The sequence below is a fragment of the Typha latifolia genome, chromosome 15 (assembly GCF_019914945.1).
Source record: "Typha latifolia isolate L0001 chromosome 15, TyphaL0001v2, whole genome shotgun sequence".
Classification (NCBI taxonomy): Eukaryota; Viridiplantae; Streptophyta; class Magnoliopsida; order Poales; family Typhaceae; genus Typha; species Typha latifolia.
Genome location: NC_133100.1, coordinates 1,733,350 through 1,757,287, shown reverse-complemented (window position 1 = coordinate 1,757,287; position 23,938 = coordinate 1,733,350). Strand labels below are relative to the sequence as shown.

The 23,938-nt window shown below is 36.2% G+C and overlaps 2 protein-coding genes across 6 annotated transcripts; both read right to left on the bottom strand.

Moving 5' to 3' along the window:
- Positions 1 to 265: 265 nt before the first annotated feature.
- On the bottom strand, positions 266 to 5,905 carry LOC140801580 (putative pentatricopeptide repeat-containing protein At5g40405). 4 transcript variants are annotated; one of them, XM_073156748.1, is made up of 4 exons: positions 3,679 to 5,905; positions 1,644 to 1,704; positions 1,409 to 1,562; positions 266 to 773 (listed from the first exon to the last, which is right to left on the bottom strand). In XM_073156748.1, the coding sequence occupies exon 1, from the start codon at positions 5,744 to 5,746 to the stop codon at positions 3,710 to 3,712; it is 2,037 nt and encodes a 678-aa protein (XP_073012849.1). In that variant the 5' UTR covers positions 5,747 to 5,905; the 3' UTR covers positions 266 to 773; positions 1,409 to 1,562; positions 1,644 to 1,704; positions 3,679 to 3,709. The 4 variants fall into 4 exon arrangements, with proteins under 4 accessions (XP_073012849.1, XP_073012850.1, XP_073012851.1 ...); XM_073156749.1 differs by having other exon boundaries at positions 266 to 699; XM_073156750.1 differs by lacking the exon at positions 1,644 to 1,704.
- A 2,027-nt stretch (positions 5,906 to 7,932) lies between these two features.
- On the bottom strand, positions 7,933 to 22,026 carry LOC140802305 (phospholipid-transporting ATPase 2). 2 transcript variants are annotated; one of them, XM_073157786.1, is made up of 15 exons: positions 21,919 to 22,026; positions 21,712 to 21,821; positions 21,422 to 21,586; positions 18,966 to 19,120; positions 18,793 to 18,873; positions 18,505 to 18,625; positions 17,447 to 17,553; positions 17,202 to 17,333; positions 13,572 to 13,725; positions 10,251 to 10,368; positions 9,929 to 10,102; positions 9,731 to 9,782; positions 8,796 to 8,923; positions 8,535 to 8,685; positions 7,933 to 8,451 (listed from the first exon to the last, which is right to left on the bottom strand). In XM_073157786.1, exons 1-15 carry the CDS (start codon positions 22,005 to 22,007, stop codon positions 8,116 to 8,118), a joined length of 2,073 nt encoding a protein of 690 aa, XP_073013887.1. In that variant the 5' UTR covers positions 22,008 to 22,026; the 3' UTR covers positions 7,933 to 8,115. The 2 variants fall into 2 exon arrangements, with proteins under 2 accessions (XP_073013887.1, XP_073013888.1); XM_073157787.1 differs by lacking the exons at positions 21,712 to 21,821; positions 21,919 to 22,026 and having other exon boundaries at positions 18,966 to 19,115; positions 21,422 to 21,581.
- Positions 22,027 to 23,938: the final 1,912 nt, after the last annotated feature.

Below are 23,938 nucleotides of genomic sequence, written 5' to 3'. Positions count from 1 at the left end.
CACAAATTAAAAATAGTTTTATTTATTTATTTATGAATCCCATGAAATTTTATTTTTTGAGAGCTAAAAAAAAAAGGTTTAATGAGAAGAAAAGAGAGAAATATACAAGACTTATGCCTATATTAGTTTAACACCATGCCCATGGATATCACAAGTGGGTTTCTTCAAGAGAGGGAGGGAAGAAGATAAATTATTATAATCTCATCAGCTTAATTTAATGCTTTACAGCTTTAATGTACATCGAAAATAATATATACACAGCGAATAAAATGCAGAACGTATATGATTGTAAACTCTTACATTTGCTTAATTATAAGCTTCCCAAGTATAAAAGAAACAACAACAAATCAACGATATCAATTCAAAAGCTTATGTAACTCATATCGTCCAAATATCAAATTTACTACCCACTCTAACCTTCTTGAATACTAACCCAGTGCTGCTGTGGTTATAGATGATCAAATCGCCTTATTGCCCCAGAGACCAAATCTCTCCACCTCTGCTTACCAACGGGCTCGGCAGTTAAAACTTCTGGTTACATTATCTTGCATGGATATCCTGCACTTCCTCGTCCAAACTGCTCCGCTGCTACCATTGCTCCCCTTCAAGATCCACACGTCCATGAAGTTGGCTGGGGCAACTTGAGCGAGGCCGAGACCCTCTTCCAGCTCTCTATTAAATAGTGCGACTTTCGAGTCCCTGGATCACCGGGGTGAGGGAATGTAATCGAACATGCAGATTTCTGTGTCAAATAGAACGGCTCCATGCCATACCTTGTTGGAACAATATTATTTTATAATTTTATGGCAAAAATCTAGATGGTAATAGATGCTCTAACTCCTAAATGAGGCGACGTTTCGCATATTGAACTTTAATCTACAAAAGAATGTGATGAAATAAAATGTCACACAACAGAATGTGAGTGGAAACCATCTAACAAAAGGCTAACATGACCACTTACTTTCATATAGAGGACGCAAGCATATTAGAATGTCACAATATGATAGGCTTCCATTGACACTTGTATTGTGAACTTTTATAACACTAAGAAGCATAAAGAATAAGATGCTGTACAATATTAACTACAATTTGCTTCTAGACACTCATCTCCTGCCAACTCAATTTGTAAGGTGAAATCAAAATTCTGATATGAAAACTATAGACTGTATCTAATCAACCTGATATAAGGGTACAGACATAACTCCAGTATTATCTAATGAAATATATATAGCTTCCCAAACAAATAACAATATCCTAAGCAACATTGAATAACAGAAAATTTCAGAAACACTAAATCTAATATCTAAGAATGCCTACTGGTCAAAAGAATTGCAAGACCATACAGCTTGTAAGAGTGAATTAAATTATGACAATGAATCTAAAAGGACAAAATCATTGAAAAACTTACTTCCAATTCTATATTCTGCCACCCTTGCAGCTTGGAGCCCCTCTCTACCGCTAATCCCTACACCAATATCTTCCTGCTGTATCATCCTTACATCATTCCCACCATCACCAATTGCCGAAGTTTGGTAATCACAGGATTTCAGAAGCTCAACAAGCTGCATAATTATGTACAGGTCAGTTAATTGTTGACACAAATAGGGACGTGCACAAACACACACACACACAACAAAATATACCTGTATGTTATATGTTTGTCCATGTATATGCCGATATTCTCCTAAACTAAAGCGCATTTTCCTAAAAAAGGATTATTTCATAGTAAGAAGAAAGCTCATATTTAACAGAAACATCAGAGTATCAGACTAATCTACAAGTAGGAAAAAAAAAGATCAGAATTTTCATTAAGGTCTGATGTGTAAAAGCAAATCTACATCAACAGGAACCAGTAGGAGCAGCTTTTGTTTAAAATAGAAGTAGAAGGAACTATGTGCTGTCTGCCCATATTCAAGCTAAAAATTCTGAAAGCATATATTGGCTAAAACAGGACCCATAGATCAATGATGTATCAAGGGGAACTTCCAATGTCGAACCAGATAACAGGAATTAAATTAAAAAATTTCTAGACAGTTTACAGCTACTTACATTGTTCCATCATGAGAATTGGCACAACATAGTATGCTGAGCAGATGAGACCAAGTGAAGAACTAACAGTACTTTATATTCCGGCATTACAAGGTATCTGAAGACATACAACTCTAACTTGGTTGTGGGTGACAAATTTTATAAGCCCTACCACACCTCATCCGATGCAAAACTGCCACTATACCAGTATTCAACCTACTCGCATCCATAACAATATCTTCTAAGTATGATTCAGATTTCAAGCTGGATTTTCTTTTTTGAACCTAACATTGACTCAACCCAGTATCAATCCCATTACTCGCTAGCAACTATATACAATGAAGTTGAGAGAAGAAAGAAAGAATTCATACAAATGTATAGTCTAGATTTGGCATAAATCTGATCTACTTCACTTCTTTCATTTTCATCTACTAGGGCAACATTCCCACCATGGATTCCAGTTTCGGCCAATTCCGAGTGGGATCGGCCCTAACTAGGGCAACATTCCCACCATGGATTCCAATTTCGGCCAATTCCGAGTGAGATCAGCCCTAGCCAATCCCAGTCCTGGCTAAAACCAGCTCATTGGCTAGTATCGACCATATGATGTCCCCACTCTTCTAGCCATCTCTCTCTCTCTCTCTCTCTCTTCTTTCTCTTTTTTCTCTTCTTTCTCACCTCTTTCAAGGTTTCACCACTAGCGATTGAGTAGATCTCCGACCAAGATCTAACAATCTCGAATGAGTTTTTTATTATTTTTTGTTTTCTTTTTCAATTTTTCTTTCTTCTCTATCATTTCCTCTCTCTCCCTCTCTTTTTCTTCTTTCTCATATTTTTAGTCCGGATACAGATTTAGGTACAGATATTGGACATGGATAGCAAAATTCAAAACTGTATCCTAACTAAACGGATACGGGTGATTCTGGATATGGATCGAATAACTTTCAAATATGGATCACATAATTTTTTTTCTTTGTTCTATCATAATTAAAAACACTACTAGAGGTGTCATCTTGAACTGATATACTTATAGATACCATTGACTCCTAAGCATGGACATTAAAACTAATTACTGGTAACACATTAAAGGTCAAAGCATGAAAGAGGGAATACATTGAACAACAAAAAAACATTCTTACAATTCTAGCAATTTTTGAAAACTAATTACTCTTCCAAGTTGCAAAAATATCAGACAAGAGAGGAGGAGAGAAAAAAAACAAACTAGCGACAAAATGTGCAAATAGAGATGACTAAAGCTAAAAGTCAAAGGCATTGTATTTACAGAAAAGATCATAAAAACAAAGAACTAATGGCCCATACTTATATACAACCAAAACTAGATATTAAGATATTTATGTTATTAATCTAGAATTCTAGATATTTATGAAATATTCAAATGCTTTAATACTTTCAAGTTAACATCTAATGAATGAGAAATGCTAGAGTCTCTCTCTGTTCAGAGAGTATTAGTATAATTTAGCTTCGAAGTAATGGTTTCTTCAAGAAAGAAACCAAAAAAATATAGAAATGATGGCAAAGATTGGCGAGCACTGCAAGCTTGGTGGAAGAAGTGAACTCTATCGTTGGTTTAGTAGCTACTATAAAACTTAGTTAGAACAATCAGCAAGATGAATTTTAATATTTTATCACCTTGAACAGGAAGAATAATTCACTGATAGTGTCACCAATAGTCTTTACAAGAACAAGCTCCATTTAAAAAATGGTGAAACCGATTCCGATCCCTAACGATTATTTCCCTCTGAAATAACTTAGCTATAAATTTTGTTGCTTCATGGCAATCACTGCACACCCTGAGGTTCTTCACCACTCTAATTGGCTCTTTTACACTTGTACTCATAAGTCCAAAGGCAATTGCAATCCTCTCACTGTGATACATTATTGCATTCTCTTTCTCTTCATCTTCTATATCATGAAGAACAGAATCTATAACCGGTTGGTAACCAAGCTTCCTTATCTCCCTATCAATTTCGACTAGAAAAGCATAGATTTGTTCGAATTGCGGGTGTGACCTATCACCAACAACAAACTCATGAATCATATTATTCACCTCAGTAGAGCTGCACCCGGGCACCTTGCGCACCCCTTTTTCTATCATAATCTTCCTACATTTCTCGACATCATCCCAACGGTTTGAACATGCGTAGATATTCGATAAAAAAACATAATTAGCTCCATCATTTGGATCCAATTGCAATAGATGTTGTGTCACTCTTTCACTAAGCTTAGCATTCTTGTGAATACGGCATGCGCGTAGCAAACTTCCCCAAACTATGGCGTTCGGCAGTATAGGCATTGTCTCTACAAGATTTAATGCTTCTTCGAGATATCCGGCACGACCAAGAAGGTCTACCATACAACCATAATGTTCAATCTTCGGTTCTAAACCATATACTTTGTGCATTTGGGAGAAATACTTCTTGCCTTCAGACACCAAACCTGAATGACTGCAGCCCGATAATAGCCCGACAAATGTGATGCCATCAGGCTTGATCTTCTCCCTTCCAACCATCTCAAGGAACACTTCAATAGCATGCTCTCCATGACCACTCATTCCTAGCCCTGCAATTATTGAATTCCAACAGAACACATTCCTCATGGGGATCCTATGGAAGACCTCAAGTGCTTCAGTTATGCTCCCACATTTGAAATACATATCAATAAGAGCATTGCCCAAGATGACATCAGTCCTCAAATGATGATTTTTGATGTAGGCATGGATCCATCTACCCATTTTTAATGCCCCCAAGTGAGCGCAAACAGTGAGCAGGCTAACCATGGTAACCTCAGAAGGCCTCACCTTCTCCATCTGCATTATTTGAAACATCGCAAGTGCAGTACCAAACTCCCTATGATGCAAGTACCCAGCAATCAGCGTATTCCACGTGACAGAGTTCTTCGCAGATCCCATCCGATCAAAAAATTCGCGGGCCAGAACCATATGCCCCATCTTGCAATACCCATCGATCATTGCATTCCATGAGACAACATCCTTAACAGGGTTCTGGTCAAAAATTTCACGCGCTGCACAGAGGTCATTATGCTTGCAGTAGCAAGTGATCATCGAATTCCATGAGGCCGAACTCTTCTCCGGCATTTGGTCAAAAAGTTTCCTTGCTTCCTCCACTCGGCCTTGACCGCTCAGTGCAGCTATCATTGCATTGTGGGCAATCACATCCCTCTCAGGCATTTCATCAAACAGCTGCTCAGCGGCACTCAAGCAGTAACATTTCGAGTAAAAATTCAACAAACCAGTCAACAAAAACCGATCAGTAGCAAAACCAAACTTCATAATTTGGCAATGGATGGCCCCAGGGACATTGGAGGATTCGCGAAGAGCAACGCCAAACCGGAGAACCAGACCAATTGTTGCTTTGTCCGGGCGGATTCCTTGATGAAGCATTGCGCGATAGAAAGCAAAGAACTCTGGGCTTGGATTGCATTCGGCGGAGAAGCGTATGAGTTGGTTCCATAGTGACGCACTGGGCTTTGGGAGGTGGTGGAGTAGAAGGAAGGCTTTGGAGATGTCACCGGAGCGGAAGCATGAAGAGATGAACTCGTAGAGGAGGCGATGACAGGATTGGGGGCTTGGGTTGGTGAGGATCTGAGCTTGGATTTGGTGGAGGATCCTGGGACTCAGAGCAGGAGACTTGTGGAGAAGGTGTTCGACGAAAAGTAGGCTTCGAGCAGACGAGTTCATCTAAACCACACACGGCATATGCACTTGGTCGGATTCTCTGTCGCTTCAAACGCATCCCTACACACCTCGGTTTCAAAATTAATTACACTATCTGATTTCCTTTCTATGTTCACATCGTGCAGGCATCATTTTGCTGGAGACTCCCTTAACCAGACCGAATTCTTAGGATTCCCCCAAACTGGTCATTAAGAAATTAATCAAACGCACATTTAATTCATTAAGATTCACACAAGTTTTAATGATATCCATCAAGTGCAGACTGAGCCGAGTATCAAATTGAGCTTTTGACCAAACTAGCCCTCTCCTAAATTTTATTTACCAAAATGAATCACATCTCGCGGCGTTTGGTTCAGAGCGACCCATACGGTTTGAACTCTAAATTAGACAACTAAAAGCTTAGTAGAACTTAAGTGTCTTTGTATCTAGAGAAGATGGTCCCATATCTAGTCTTCGGGCTTATGAATGATTAAAAAAAATATTTTACTTTAGTTATTTGGAAAATATTGAACTTATAGGTATTTTACTTTTAGATAAAAATGCCAATTTGTTTTTATAAAATGTTAAACTTTAGACGTTTTCTATTTTAGAAAATGCTAAATCGTTTGCAAAAAAATTTAAAATAAAATTAAAACTAAAATTTAGAGTAGCAATTATTTTGTTTCGTTACATAAATGTTCCCATAAGGTGATAGGTATGTGTAATTATAAATAAATATAAGGGTATTATGATTATTTTATTTTAAAATAGTAAAACTATAAAAATAATTTTAAAAATGGGTAGGAGTGAAAAAAAATGATATAAATTTGTTGTGCAAATCGCCAAGAAAACCTAATACTTTATTTATTAGTTGCTAACAAAAGCAACCGACTAGCCGATAGGAATGAAAATAGATCGGGTAATGCTCAACTCATAATCGGATCCATATTTTTAGTTTGATATTGAATAAATAGAAAATTTTAAAATTGTATCCTAACTAAATGGATATGGATCAGATATTTTTTTTTCTTTATTCTATCATAATTAAAAATACTATTGGAGGTGCCATCTTAAACTGATGCACTTATTGATACCATTGACTCATAAACATGGATATTAAAACAAATTAAGGATAAAACATTAAAAGTCAAAGTATTCTTACTAGTCTAACAATTTTTGAAAACTAATTGAGAGAAGAAAAAAATTAGCTCCAAAATGTGCAGACAAAGGCGATTAAAACCAAAAGCCAAAGGTATTGTGTTTGCCGAAAAGATCATAAGAAGAACTAATGACCCATACCCATATATAACCAAAACTAGATAATGAGATATATATGTCACTAATCTAGAACTTAATTCTGGAAATGGTTTAGGTCGAATGCTCATAAGGAATCTATTATCTTACCAAAGTCCATTTGGACAAGCTAATTATTCATCATCCCTAAGTGAATAGCTGAAGACTTGTTATCAATTCACTCGTGAGGATTTCTTCACATGAACTTAGTTATCAATACTACACAATTTACACGACCTAGCATGTTATATAAAGGTATATATGGCTTCGCCCCTATGAAATATAGACACGGATACAGAGTGAGATACAAGATACGACACGATACTGATACAAGAAGGATATATATGTATTATTGATACATATAAAGAAATATTTTGCTAACTTATGATATAAACAACGGAGGATTAAAGTCTAGTAGATTGTATATAGCTTTAGATTTTATTTTTTGAATTACTGTAGCAGTGAATAGTACCAACGAATATACTATTGTTAGTTCTGAAGGAGTCCAACATAGACTAGATTAGAGTTAATTGAAGTTATTTAAAGAGTCCTAGATTAAAAGTTTGTTTTCTTCAAGAGTAGGTTGGAATTTTTCCTATGAAAGACTATCACAGGCTCAAACATGGATTTAAGAGGAGTATCTTTTAGCCAGGCGTTGGGCATGGGGCGAGAGCTGGGGCTGCAGAGACTCATCCTTGAGCTTAGACTCTTTAGAGAGAGGAATATTTTAAGGGGACGATTGATATCCCCTGTCACATTGGATATTTTGTGCAGGAGGCTTAGGGGTAATGCTCCTACCTCCTAAAGGTATTCATTATTTGCCATGATCTTGTAAGCAGTTATTTCTACTCTTTTCATCAAAAAAGAAATTAAAAAAAAAGAACAAAACTAGAATGAGATGGGTAATATAAGAAGAATTGTAAACAATATTTTTGTCCGCATTTATTAACCATATATCTTGAGTTTTACATGGCCCATCTTGGCACCAGTACAATTTATCGTTAAAAGGAATTATACTGCCCTTTTGCCTGGAGATGCATCCTCACTGCAACAGGGGGTAAGATAACTACACTTTTTGTGTGGTAAAGACGTATGGAGAATCAATTATTCTTGCAATTTCGTAAGTAAGAGGAAGAGAGCCTGGACTGTGTAGACTGGAAAAGATCAAATGTGGATGGTCCTATAGATCTTCTGGTAGCTGTAGGGGAATCCGAAAGCAAGGGCTCATATACGGAGTTCCTATTCTTGGGTTGATTCAGGGACAACGATGCAATGTCCTTTTCCACTGATTTCAGCTGAGATTCTAGATTTCCCAGGGAATAAATTGGCCCTCGAATCCGCTCAGCCTGCTGAAGTATATTGATTGCACTAGGTCTGTATGTATATCTGAAGTATTTTAGAGCTAGAACGGGTCCCATCCCTACTGCAACAATGAGCTGAAACAACAAGTATGGTCAAAGTTCTAGGAAAGTATATCACTGCTCTTAAAAAATGAAGAAGAGCATAAGATGATACTCACGACCATGGTTATCCAGTATGAAGGTTGTCCGCAAAGACGGAACATGATGGTGTACATCCCAGCTGATGGTATATTACTCACTATGAAATTGATGACATAGAAGGCAACAAAGTTTCCCCATATGGCAAGAAACTGCAATAGTGTGAAAGAACTGCAAAAATGGAAAGTAAAAGATACGGTGAGAAATGGAAATATTTCTGCATCAAACTATGATAGTCAACGACAATGTTCGCAATATAACAATCAATCAGATATGCCTACTTCATCTCCAGCATCACAACAAAGGCCTGCAACCAGATACATCCGGAGAGTGCAACCATTGATAGCTCTTCCATCTCACTTTTCTCATCAGCATATGCATGAATAGATATTAAGAAAACGACGAGTGCCTGAAATTACAAGACTGTGAGTGCCTAGAGAAGACAATACTATATAACAATCAATATTCGGGTTGACTTGCACATAAGCCTCTTAAGTGCAAATAGACATTCATCATTATCCATATGATGAGTTTAAATGAAATCGATTAATATTTGGATGAAGGTATCACATATGTTTACAGAAAAAATCGACAAAGCCAATGTGTCAAGGAAGCATTCAAGATTGACACATCTATTAAAAAAAAATGAGACAAAACCTGCTCAGTAGCCCAAATAAGTTAAATGATATAAGACAGAAGTAGCTAATAAGAAGGAAATATGCACAAAAACTGAAAGCAGTTGCTAAACCAAACTTACAAAAGCCATGGTACTGTCGTACGACCCCAAAGTAGGAACAAGTGGAAATATGATTTATGCGAAACTACATTAAGGCAAGGGTGGCTGAGTCATAATTGTATGTTAATAAATCTAATAACATACAATTTGAATCACATTTTCTGTGTATATTTTTGTTTATCATTTGAGCATATGAAATAGTCATGGATTTAGAATGTACCTTAAGTGATAAAGAGCTCATAATTATAATAGCAGAACATTGTTAAACATAGGAGTAAACACACACACAAATTCCTAAACTAGTACTAGGATTTATCCAAATTTAAGGCAAACAAAGCTCTTCCTGTAACTTTGTTCGGGCAGGTACAAACTTGAAAGAATTGTGTGACAGCCAATATTGCTGAGTAACAGGATCACAAAAATGGATCTGCCAAAAATCATGTGAAGATTGATTCAGAGCATAATCAAATATTTACTTACATGGTACAGAGATCGTCCAAACCATCCAGCAAAAGTACTTGGATTGATAAGCCTGCAATGATAACCAAGTTAAGTGGACCCCACAAAATTTAAGCATATGTTTTTTGTATTCAAAGAAACACAGTAGAGGGCAAAAGAGCAAATAGCTTAATGTGACTAATACAGCTGACATGAACAGAAAGGAGCTTCTTCTCTTACCTTCCAGCTTGACAATAAATAAGAATCTGAGGATGTTGCATCACTGTCTTTTCTGACAAGTCCTTGTCAAGAATACTAGCCATAACAGGTATACTGGTGTAGAAGACATTGTAAGCCATCAGACTCACAGAATTGAATAAGCTAGTTCCAGAGATGCCTGAGAAAAAGGAAAAGCTACAAAGAATCCAATATCAGTACTAATAATATGAGATACTTACCACTTTAAAGCAAGACTATCAGGAGCATTGAACATAAATGCAAGAGATTAAGTAGCAACTTTTCACTACCAAGACAGAAAAAATGAACTAAAGACAGAACTTACAGAATCTGTATAAAACATATCAATAGCGACTTGTAGAAAGAATATTGTGAAAGAAATGCTGTACGATTGTATGAATACCGCCCATGAACAAGTATCAACCTTTTCAGAAACCTAAACTCTGCAATAGCGCCACAGTGAACAACGAAATATATTATATCTCATGGTAAAAAAGATTAGTTTTCGTATATCTTTTCAAAGAAGTAAACTAAAGCACAGAACACACTAAGCTGAGTAGACAGACAAACACATATAGTGCCTCTGTTTCAGAATATAAAATATCCAAACACCCCTCCGCCTTGATGCATGCAAAAAGTAAATTGCAGGAAACATAGAAAAAAATGATAGATATCCTGCATTGCTTCAAAACATTTACATAACAGAACTTTGAAATGCCATAATTTAGCAGTTAAAATCAATTATTTTATGTGAAAGATTCTAGAAGCAATCTAAACCTAGTTTAGTACTTTAATCTTAAACCAAGATGAATCTTGAGACACCACTGGCAATTGCTAGAGTAAAACCATGTCCATTCTTAGTTAATAGAGCATGTCAGCTATCTTTTCATTGTTGATGACATTCTGTAGCATACAATTTTTTATTTGTAAGACATCACCATGAGCATGGACAAGCTAAATCTAGTTCTTTCACATATCAGAGGTACAAAAGACTCAAGTCCCAAAGGATGCCTCCTTCGATCACAAAAGAACAGGATAAATACAACAACAGTTACACCAGATACACAAGGTCCCTAGGCGAACTTTAAGCATTACTTATTGCATCTATAGGTTTTCAATACATTCTCAAATCTCTTCCATTACCACGGGAAAAAGAACTTGTATACTTGTACTAAAGTGCAAACAGAACCTTATGAATGTAGAAGGGAAGATTTTCGGTAAAATATTTGACCATTTACCTGGTAATAGAAGCAGTAGTATGTACAGTACATTGGTTATGTTCATGCTTGTCTGAATTTGCCCTTACTTTCTCACTTGTCTCAAAGATCTAATATTGACTCAGAAAAAAGAGAACTACCGACACATTTTGAAAAGTAACCTTTCAACATTCTTTGTATTCGTATCTAGGAATAAGTACCAAATTCATTAAAGAGGCATTCTTTATCATTTGAATGGAACTTTAGACTTGTCCCTTTAAGCATTGAGGGGCGCATAGTGGATTCTATTGTCAGCCTCTAAGGATTGTGTGTAAGAGAGAGTTGTTGTTGCGCTAATGAATGATTTGAGTACATGTTGAAGTCAAGAAAGTGAATTATATTGTCAGCCTGTCAGGCGGCAGAGGGAAAGAGAAGCAAAATGAAATGGATCAAATTCAGTGAAGATCTAGCCTGGAATTGTCTGCATTGGATCATCTTCTTTTCATTTTTTATTGTATTACATTAGATATAACAGATCATTGTAATAGACTTGCTACTGTCAGATTTGGGATGGATTTATGTCAAATTCAACCTGAAATTTGAACTATAGGCAAACATTTGTTACTGAGCCCATTGCAGCTCAATCAAGACACACTATTCACCTCAAAAATAAGCAGGGCAGCTGGTTTTGGAGCTAGTGGTTTCACTGTAGTTTTAGGTTGGGTGTTGCCATACATTTTATGCAATATGCATCAGTTTCAGATGGAACTTCAAAGTTCAAACCATGCAGCTTTGATATTATAATTATTAATTCTTTATTGTATCTTTCCTATTGACACTACTTATCAACCTTAACATCCTCATCTAAGAATCAACCTTTGTAGCATTCTGATCCACTAACCATTCCTGGCTAAAGGGATTTACACAAGGGTCACATCACTAAGGCACTTCTCCACTTTGGCCCGTTCTATTTCCTGTACTTGCATAAAATTTTGTTCATAAAAGGGTTAATAATTCTAACGTTACAACCTCAAAACAGAAATCTGGTAAGAAATTTTTTTCATCTTTACAGATATATAACTAGGCAAACATCTAAATTTAGGCTACTTAGCATGTTTATTTGTTCCATTGAACTCCAATGTCCCAATATACTGCATTTGAATGAATGGTCCTAGAGAGGAAAATTACTGTCACTCTATCAGTGGTACAGCTGCTGCTGGGCTAAGTGCAAATATGGAATAATTTTTTCTAAGAAACTTCTACACACTGTTCTTGCACACAAATTGTAGCTTAAAAACAAATTATCCTGAAAAGAACTAGGCAAACTTATTTTGCAAAATATCCATCAACAATTGAACTTAGATACAGCATGAATGGAGCCAAACCTAAAAACAATAGGAAAACAAAGGAAAAGTATCACCACATGCTAACTTCAGCAAGTAACTTCAATAGGTACAAAACTCAATAAGTTGAAATATATATATATATATCATTTATAATTATGCTGGAGTCAGAAATGTTTACATAATGCCTGTGAATCTCTTGAAATATGGAGTATTGGTTATACATCACAAGTAGATACAACAGTCAAGAATAAACGCAAAAGATAGTAAATCATAGTAACTTATCGTAGAAGGATATTCGTTGGACATCTCTCCACCATCTGGTGGAGCCAGAAATTTTTATTAGGAGGGCAAAGTTATCAAATTATACTAGTAGATTTTATCTGAGGAAGATAATAAATAAAAAGTTAAAATTAGCACCTTAGAAATATTATTTTATAATTTTATGGCATAAATCTAGGTTCCAATAGATATTCTAACACCTAAATAAGGTGACCCTTAGCATAGTGAACTTTAATATACAAAAGAACATGATGAACGCACAACAGAATGTGTGAGTGGAAACCATCTAACAAAAGGCTAACATGACCATTTACTTCATATAGAGGTCTCAAGCATATTAGAATGTCACAATAGGATAGGCTTCCATTGACACATGTATTGCAAACTTTTACAACACTAAGAAGCAGAAAGAATAAGATGTTGTACAATAACAACTACTATTTGCTTCTAAATACTAATCTCCTTCAACTCAATTTGTAAGGTGAAATCAAAATTCTGATGTATAAACTATAGACTGTATCTGATCAACCTGATATAAAGATACAGATATAACTCCAGTATTATTATTTAATAAATAAAATGAAATATATTTAGCTTCCCAAACAAATGATAATATCCTAAGCAACATTGAATAACAGAAAATTTCAGAAACACTAAATCCAATATATGAAAATGCCTGCTGGCCAAAAGAATTGCAACACCATACATCTTATACAGAGTGAATTAAATTACGACAATGAATCTGAAAGGACAAAATCATTGAAAAACTTATGAAATTAAATTATGTCAATGAATCTAAAAGGACAAAATCATTGAAAAACTTACTTCCAATTCTATAGTCTGCCGCCCTTGCAGCTTGGAGCCCCTCTCTACCGCTAATCCCTACACCAATATCTGCCTGCTGTATCATCCTTACATCATTCCCACCATCACCAATTGCCAAAGTTCGGTAATCACAAGATTTTAGAAGCTCAACAAGCTGCATAATTATGTACAGGTCAGTTAATTGTTGACATAAATACGCACGTGCACAAACACACATACACACACAAGAAAATATACCTGTATGTTATATGTCTGTACATCTATATGTCGATAAACTTATATTCTCCTAAACTAAAGCACATTTTCCTAAACAAGGATTATTTCATACTATGAAGAAAGCTCATATTTGGTTTAAATGTCTGCATAGTTACTTCTTTTCTTAGTTAAAAGGGGTATAAATAAATATTTTTCTTAGTTTTGAGAGTATATATAAATAACAAAAAAGTTCAGTGAATGTATGTTTGCACAAACACACATACACACACAACAAAATATACTTGTATGTTATATGTTTGTACATCTATATGTCGATAAACTTATATTCTCCTAAACTAAAGCACATTTTCCTACAAAAGGATTATTTCATACTACGAAGAAAGCTCATATTTAGTTTAGATGTCTGCATAGTTACTTCTTTTCTTAGTTCAAAGAGGTATATATAGATATTTTTCTTAGTTTTGAGAGTATATATAAATAACAAAAAAGTTCAGTGAATGTATGTGAAAAATAGTGATAGGTTAGAGAGTTTAAGTATGAATTATCCTTATAATATATGGTAAAACATGTTCAATAATTGTAATTTCTCCTATTGCAAATTAATAATTTGACATCAATTCTATCATCACTAGAGAAAATACAAATGTAAAACTGCCGTAAGTAATTCACTAACTCCAATTAATTCAACTATGAATAGACTAGTAAGATTATACATCAAAGCATAATATTAAGACGGTGAAGAACTGAAGATAAAACTAGTGACAATATTAAGTAACTAAAACTACATAGGAAAGTGTAGCGTAACAAACTAATTTGCTAAAACATTTTTTATTTCAGCAGGAAAATTAGTGGGGAAAGAGAGAGAACATGCCGTGTGTAACAACCAGAAAAAAAAAAAAAAAAATGGCGCGCACATGCCGGGCATATGCGCCCCTTTCCCTCTCTTTTCTTCTTCTCCCTCTTTCCTTCCTTTCTTTTGTTTTTCTTCCTTCTCCCCGCCAGCTCACTCCCCACCCATCTCCTTCCCGCCGCGCCGGAGCGCCGCCGGCACCGCTAACCCCATGGATCGAAGCGCCGGAGCTGCCTCATCCTCCAGGTAAGTCGGATCTGTAATTAATTAATTTTTTTTTTAGTTTTCTTGTCCGAAACTCTCCCCTCTCGGTCTCGCCGTGATCCGGCCGGCCGGCAGTTTCGTGCCTTGCCGCGCCGGTTCGGTGAGCTCCCCCTCTTCGCGAGGATGCCCCCGGTGGCTTCCTTCGGCGCCCTCGTGGCCTGTGCCGTCAGTCATGCTGTTCGTCGAGTAATGGGCTGACGATTCTACTGCTAGGGTCTACCCTCCCTTGGGGTATGTGTATGGTCGGATATGAGGATTGATGTGGCCTTCGGGCATAGCTCTGCATGAGCCTATGTTGCAGACTTATTAGTCTGAGATGATGTATATTATGTAGTGCGGTATTGACATGACCTATGGGCGAAGCTCAATGTGAGCTCAAGTTTGAGGACTTGATAGTCCAGGTTGATTGCATGGTAGGTTATTAATAGCTGATGCATTGATTTGATTATGATGAGCATATTCATATTTACTTATTGTTGCATCATTTATAGCACTACTTTTAGACTATAGAAGTAGAAACTTGTTGGGCTTTATGCTCACCACTTTCTGGTGGAAATATTTTCAAATTAGTAGATGAGCCGGAGTTCGTGTCAGATTTGGCAAAGACTGGCTTGAGTCTTCTTTTTCTAATTCTTATTCTTATTCTTAGTTTATTCATGTAAATTAAGCTAAATGGTTTGTAGCTCCTGCGTGGGCTTTATCATATTTTTGGTTATGAATATGTATTTTGGGTTTATTGTGACCTTGGTGTTATGGGCTTCTTGTCTGTATTATTTATGAAAATGTAGATTTTTCGTTTATATATTGTGTTGAGACATTGACCAGCAGGTCACGTGATAATCGCGTGGGTTCTACCCATGTGAGCAACACGTGTTTAGTGGCGGGTGTTAATCATAGCTACTACAACAACAACAAACCATGGTCCCAAAAATTGGCTGATAAAGAGTTAGATCTGTCAATTTTGATGTCCTCATTAATAAGAGCTAAAAAGAGAGAAAGTAAGAGAGGGAGACTCATGAGAGTAGATAGGACGTGCTCTCCTTCTCTTTCTTCTCTTCTTTTTTTCCCCTTTTTTCTCTCTCCATTAGGAACCCAGTACTAGTTAGTGTGTGTGTGTGTGTGTATATGTGTGTGTGTGTATACATATACATATACATATATATAGTTAATTGGTGATTATTTGTTGTTATGGAGGTAAATCATTATTAAAAAACTTATATATGCTATATTAGTATATATTATAGAATAATTCCACTTAGACCTCATGAATTATCATCATTTTCTGCATACTCTCTAAACTTTCTTTTTACTACACACACCCTTTGACCCAAAAAATATTTTACAACTTCTTTAAGCGAGCAGTAACGGTGAGCTGTGAAGGGTGAAGGTGAGTAGTTTCTTATCTTTTTCTCTCCCTCTCTTACGACATAACCGACAAGTTTCGCAGCACGTGTCGTGCCGACCAGTGGACGACGCAGTCCGTGCCTGTGGCATGGCCATCCTTGATCCCGATGCTTGAAGCCTTGCTTTGAACCAAGAGTTTATCATAAATTTATGCACAATAGATGTTAGGTACAAGTTGTATTCAAGTTAAATTTAGCATTGAATCTAAAACAAATTCTTTTAAATTGTTATTACAGCAGTATTGGATCGAACAAGACTGAACTGCAAGACTTGGATGAAACTTCACACAATGTTTGCTCAGTACAAGGTGTGTTAGTTGTCCATAGGCAAATGAGTGGCACAAGATATGCTGAGACACACAGGCCTTGTTGCTCAACACAAACTAGTTGCAAACAGTGATAATAAAGATTTACTTGTTGTAACACAACAAGTTGGCAATCAACATGGTCAAGTGAATGCCAACACGAGGCAAAGTTGGCAAACCTCATATGCCATTGAGATTCTCTCTCATACTCCAACACCATAGGCTTATGAGGATATGAAAAATCAAAAGAAGCGCACATACTTAATAAATGTTTTTTCATTGATACATCATAAATACAAAGTTTACGACGGTATGAACAATCAACAAGGTAATCAACAAGTATGCCAATTGGAATTCTTTTAGATAATATTGCCTCATAAAATGATAGAATTAAAAGCACAGTTATGAGTTTTGCATCATATTCTGCAAATGGTCATCCTTAAGATTTGACAATTCAGTTGGAAAAGCATACAGTGAATAAAGACTATTAATCATGGTTAACATGAACGATAAAGAGAAGAATATGAAATAAGTAAATGAGATATCTTTGATGATCTAATCATGTCTAGGAACAATGTGGCAAAGAAAGTACCTGAGCTTTCTGTGAAGGTGTCACACGACAGCATATTGCTGTTCTTGAGAGAATTGCCAATTCAGTGAAAGCTTCTTTATACTGCTTAAGAATAATTTCAAGGGCCCAACCATCCACAACAAATGCCAAGTCCTGTTTCAAATGAATAACCACATCAGGATGACTCCAAATCCAGGAAGCATCCATGTCCTGGACAGTAGAATTCCTGACAGCACAGCAGTACAGAGAGAATAATAGCGAATTACCTTAGGTTCTGAAGATGTTATTCTCATTGTGAGCAATACCCTCTCTAAGCTTCTAGCCACTTCATCCTCAGTTTTGCCATTAATAAACAAAAGTTGTCCTTTAGGCTCTAAAATGAATACCAATAAATTAGTATGTTAATTCAATTATTTAAATTATGATGAGTACATTACCAAAGAATGCATTTATTGCCAGAAGATGAAAATGGTGAAAAGAATGTAACTTGTGCATCTTTCAATGAAAAGAACAAGACTTGCAACTAGTTCCTCTGAAACAAATGTTAACACAATAAACATCAAGGGAAAATGTAACCTTAAAATATAATAGACAATCAAAAATTCAAAATAACTCTATGGAATGATACTATTTGAAAGTTCTTAAGCTTTGACACTATAGTAAAATATTCTGTACCTGCTCAGCATGTGAACAGGACTAATGCAAATCTCAATCTCTTTTAAAGTTGATGTCAGCATTAATGCTTATAGTTGTTCTTCCATTAGTAGTTTATTTGACCAACTTTATTTTGAGGCACTGTAAATGTGGAGGATATCTATATCAAACAAAATTTGTTGTTTAACCAGGAAAGAATAGAAATTGAGTAAAATGTAGTCAAATAAATATCTAGTCATTTTATTTGGAAGAAACAAAGGCTGACCACCCTGAAAGAGTCATCCAATTTAATGGGAAGTCCTTTATCCATTATGTCTATTACCACTACCCAAATCGAGCCGCTTAGAATGGTCATGTTTTAGATAATCTTCCACATCAAGCAACCATATTGAAGACTTTGATTCATTTAGAACACAACCTACAAGAAACAATCTATGACAGGAGATACACTGCAAATTAAGTGATAGAAGACTCGCTTAAAGTTAAGTCATTATAAATTATCCATCAGAGTTAGTCTCTAGAGGAAAATATAGAACACATCCTTATGTCTCATTTTTGCCAGATGGCATATTAAACTCCAGTTGCTTCGGTGCTACACTTGCCAAATCTATCATAATGAATGAAGTTTTAGTTAATATTAGTAAGACGGATGTGAAAACTAGCACACTACCTGAGGAAATGAAATTGCACTGGAGTGCAACTTGGATTGCTGTACTTTGTTTATCACCCGTCAACATCCAAAAGTTGATCCCTGCCTGCCTCAGTATTTCGATAGTTTCTGGCACACCCTCCTATCCAGAACAAAGGAAGGACCAAGAAAGAATAGGTAAACAAGCATACATATATAGAGGCATGTAAATATGCTGTCTAAGAAAGTTTTATAATTTTAAAAAGTAAATGTATCCCTCAGCAAGTACCTAAAAAGAAAATCTATCCCTCAGCGAGAAGAAAGACATACCTGAAGACGATCCTCTATTGCAGTGACTCCAAGAATCTCAAGGTCAAGCTCTAACCTTTGGCAAACCTCAGCAATTTTCCACTAGATAACAATGATATTGAATTATTAGACTATTTTCCTTTAATTTGTAACAAACAAATCATAGCTAAACTGAAATGTGAATTGTGAAATACCTCCCTATCAACTAATGTACTATTGGCTTCCTTAAACATACGTGACCATTCTCTGTATTCATCTTCTTGCAACTCACGCCAACCCAAAACAAGGGTACGTAGTCCTAACTGAGCATATTGTTCCACCGCATCAATATAGGTCCGTATCTGCTGCCCTGGACATTAAAGAGAAGAAATCATTAAAATTCATTGTCATATATAAAATGATAATAGAAAATTTGACTCCATAATAAATATATTATAAATCAGGATATATTTGTGTATGCTTGTGTATATAATCAATATTTGTTGTTGTTGTTGTAGTTGTTGTTATAGCTTGTGATAATATATACTTAAGCTACAGCAAAGGTAATCATTTATAGAAAATTTGTAAACACTTATATTAGTACAAAAAGAAATTGATCTAAAAATCGTGAGTTGATTATGCATTTGTGGCATGGAATCTAAAACATTGATTAGATTCAAATTTCAAATTAATAATGCATAATTAATCACTTCTAGGGTCAACTTTTGCAAAAGGAACCATCTTAATCTAACAGTAAAAATTCTAATTTGACCTATGCGAGTTGGGTCAGATTGGATCGCATTATGGGGGACATTAGGCTCGATAGATCGAGTCTATTTATCTTATTTATCTTATTGGCTTATGAGTAGGTTAGAAGTTGTTTAATTAGCTAAATCTAGTTCTATGTAGTTTCAGAAAAATATTCAGAAAATATTTATCAGATGTCCAAATATTAGGAAACCAGTTGGATAAGATTGGTGACGTCATGATCTAGAACTTTCATATTTAAAGCTTCTTCCGATTCAAACTCTATCAGCCCCCTACTTTTTCCCCTCTCAACTTGGCCATCGGCCTCAACTTCCCCTTCCTCCCTCCCATCAACCATCATCGCCTCTTCTTTCAGATCGATCTCGTCCCCTTCTAGGCTACCATCCTTGATCGCCGAAACGCCCTTCGTCTAGCCGCACCACCCCTGTCCCTAAGGTTCAATATCTTCTCCCTCATCTTCTCTTATTTGACTGTCCAGAATATATCCTAACTGAACGTTTGGTCGATATTTCAAGATGTAACCGATCAAACCTTGAGATCTTGGATTCGTTGAAAAGTCTCTTCAAGAGCAATGACATATCCAAATTCAGCAGGACATCTGACAGAATCGCCCTCAAAAGTTCCATCCTCGAATCTGTCTAGAAATCAATACAAATCGGATCAAGCTGATTCGTATCATTGACTTGTATTTGAACTAACGATAGTCGTGCCAACCACCACCTGCATAGCACGTGCCGCGGCACTTGCTGGCCCTGTCATAAGAGAAAGATAGAAAGGTAAGGTACTACTCACCTTCACCCTTCACCGTCGCCAACTCGCCACAGCCCGAGCTCGCACTGCTCGCATCCCTGTCGGATCCACAACTTAAGTTTTTCAACGACCGACCCAACTCTCTCTCTCTCTCTCTCTCTCTCTCTCTCTCTCTCTCTCTCTCTCTCTCTCTCTCTCTCTCTCTCTCCTCCCTCGGGCTAGGGCACTCGACAGGAGTGCAAGCGGCAATCAACGACGGCAAACTCGACAATGAGGTAAATGGCGAGCGGCGAAGCTACTAGGAGAGGTGTCATGCGGCACCCCTCATGCCACATGCCGGTACGCCACTAGCACGGCCATCCATGATTTGAACTTTTAAAAGTATCTAAGAAATATCATAGAAGTATTTTAGAAGTGTCCTTTTTCCAAGAAAAAATCAGATACGATATGGCTAAAGCTTTTCAAAAAGGAACCATCCTAGAATTATCTATCTATGAAGTACGCAGTACGTATTAGATCCAATATGACATGGCTAAAGTTCTCAAGTGTCTGTGTTTCTTATATTCATACTTAACTTGCTCATATCAGTTTTCGTGGGTCATATAAAGTATCAATTCACATATGCTGCTGCCTATGCAATTGCATCTGTTGCTTGCTAACCATTGTTGAAGTGATAAATTAATCACCTCTAGACCATTTTACTCAAACACGCATGAGGAAGAAAAGAAAGTAGGAAGTAAGAACAATTACCATTTTAACATGCCACGAAAAGAAATTGTTTAGTGGTCTAAGAACTTTAGTTTATGCTGTAATGTAGATGAAAGGTTTTGAGAATTACTATTAGAAGTATTAACACAAATGATTGATACAGATATGCTCAATAGTGATTTACTCATTCAGAAGACTTCAAATTCCTATTTATGTTTGAAAGTTGAGACCACAGTGCTACATACAAATACAAACTTTTGAATAGTTTTGCAATGGTAAAGTGTATTGGCTTAAATCTCCAAGGGCAACAAGAAAACACTATTAGGTTTGGACCAAGATTTTCAAGATCGTTCATGTATGAGTAAACTTTACTTGAAGCCAAAATGTCTGTTTCACCAAGAAGCATTAAAGAAGATATGTTAAATATATATGCCATGCAATTTACCAGGAATGGAACAAGGAAGTGTCGCCTCATCTGCGCCTTTAGACAACAGGAAAATCTTCCCGCTATGACAATCCTTTACTACCACTGACATTCTTTTCCGATCAGAAGTGAACTCAAGAATGTCCAGCATCTCAAATTGAACAATAGAGCCATTATAATTTATTTCTGCAAATACATCAAAATAGCAAGAAAACTTAACAATCAACGTAAAGACAGCACAAAGCAGTACTACTTCTCGACTTATAATAGTCAGCGACAAACTTGAAGATCTTCAAGACAACGAAGCCTACCAACAGTATTGCCATTCTTGCTGATAAGCACCATATGCAAGCGAGCAGCTGCATTAACAAGAGCATCTTCATCCTGGGATTGCGCTTTATACGAGATAGTTCCACTATTACTGTAGATGGGGCCAGAGGTGAGTGACAAGGAACAATTTTAGAAAATATATGAGATGTGAAACAAGGCAACAGCATAAAAAAAAATAGTAACCTTACCTTTTGACAGGCATGACGGTATTGCAAAGTGCCATAACAGTGAGAAATCTGATTACATGAGTATCATTACTGGCAACAGCATTCAGCATTTCAACATCTAACTAGAGAAAAAAAAATCAGTCAGACTCTAAAATGAGTATCCATCAAAAGATGGATCAGTCAGACATATGAAACAGATAAACAAGACAAAGTGCATAAATTTAAACCAAGTACAAGGACCAACAATGGTGAAACATGATCAGAAGGTAAGAACGAAGAAGAAAGATCAATCTCCAAGTAATGAGGACTTCTAAACAGTAGTATTATGCAAATTTACAGTGAGTATACAAATAGTCAGAGTGTGAAGCAAAAATCATTAATCCGTGCTAGAGCATTCTAAAAAATTAGTTACCAAGTCCAATAGTACTATCACATAAAACATTCATCCAGTACCATTCTTGGAGAACTCATAACTATATGGAGAACAACAGAAAGGCAAAAAAAGCCTGCAATGATATGATGAAGATTTTATATCATTGTTTTCTTTTTATGTTCTATTTCCTTTCTAACACATTTCATCTTGTAACAATTGCGTTTAATACGTACAACTTGACAATAATAATACCACCTAATATGAACTCTAGGCTGCTTAGTTGAGCTGCAATGCCCAACTTCTTTCAGGCAGGTGTGTGTTCAACTATTAGAAGAGAATGAGAAAAGCTACAAGGAACATAAAATATTAGTGGAGTTGGATACTCTTAATGCAATCCAGGTACTAGAATGAAATTCTACTATCAATTAAAATGTGGCTTCAGCCTTGGTCACCCCAACCTAATGAAAGATATAGGGTTACCCAGCCTCTACTTCATTTTGTATCACTTAACAACCCTCTACTTATGACTAATGTGAAACTGTTAAATTTTCTCTCCGAATTAAAGGTGTCAATGCTTACAAGTTACAACTTTCAAAAATAATTGACCAACTGTATTCCTACCATTTCTTAAATTTTATGAACTAAAATACTCCACTATCATCCCATATAAAATCAGGAATGAGCTGAAATACACCGCTAATCAAGTATAGGAGAAGAGAGGGGTGTTGTCGTTTAAACAAAAACCTTTCTTCCCCAATAAATTATTATCTAATAAAAATAATAGGAGTATATAACTAATTTTAAATATTATGTCAATGGCATCATAAGTTTCACTTCAGTAATAAGCAGAGGATAGTTAAGTAATTGATGTGGGCATCATCTTCAATTTGACCAAAATAAAATTGCTTGAGTCCAATTTTGGTCTAATTGAGCTAATTAGGCTAAACTTATTTTTACATTTAATTTATTGAGTTGATTTTTAATTCAAATAATCAATTGAATTAGTCAATTGATAGGTACGGTAAGCCTATATGTTGGGGATGTCCGTATTGAGTTATTACCAAGGATTCTAGTTTCGGCCGATCCCGAGTGGGATTGGCCGAAACGGATCGGGATCGGCTATAGCCGATCCGGCTGGTTCGGCTGCGGCGGCGGCGCGGCTATCACCGTCATGACGGATCTTCTTGCGGCTAAAAATGCTAGCGGTATCACTGAGAGAGAGAGAGAGAGAGAGAGATTAAAAAAAAGAGGGTGAGAGAGAGAGAAAAAGGAAGAGAGAGTGAGGGAGAGAGGGAAAGATAAAAAAAAAAATAGTGAGAAAAAGAGAGAGAGAGAGAGAGAGAGAGAGAGAGAAAGATAGGAAAAAAAAAGTATGGGAGAGAATGGATATTTCAGACTAACAGTTAGAGGGATAGGAAAGAAGAGAGGGAGGAAGAGAGATTTTTATTTTTTAGGCTTTATATGTGAGTAATTATTATTTCTTATAATTTTTTCTAAATTTTTAAAAATTTCTCAACATTTTTAATAATATTTAGAATTTTATTTAATTAAAATAGTCCGATCCGATACAAACGGCCGATACGGCCAATACGTATCGTTTTTCTGGACGGCCGATCCCGATCCCGATACCGATTTTTCGAACTTTGGTTATTACCTAAATTGGGTTAG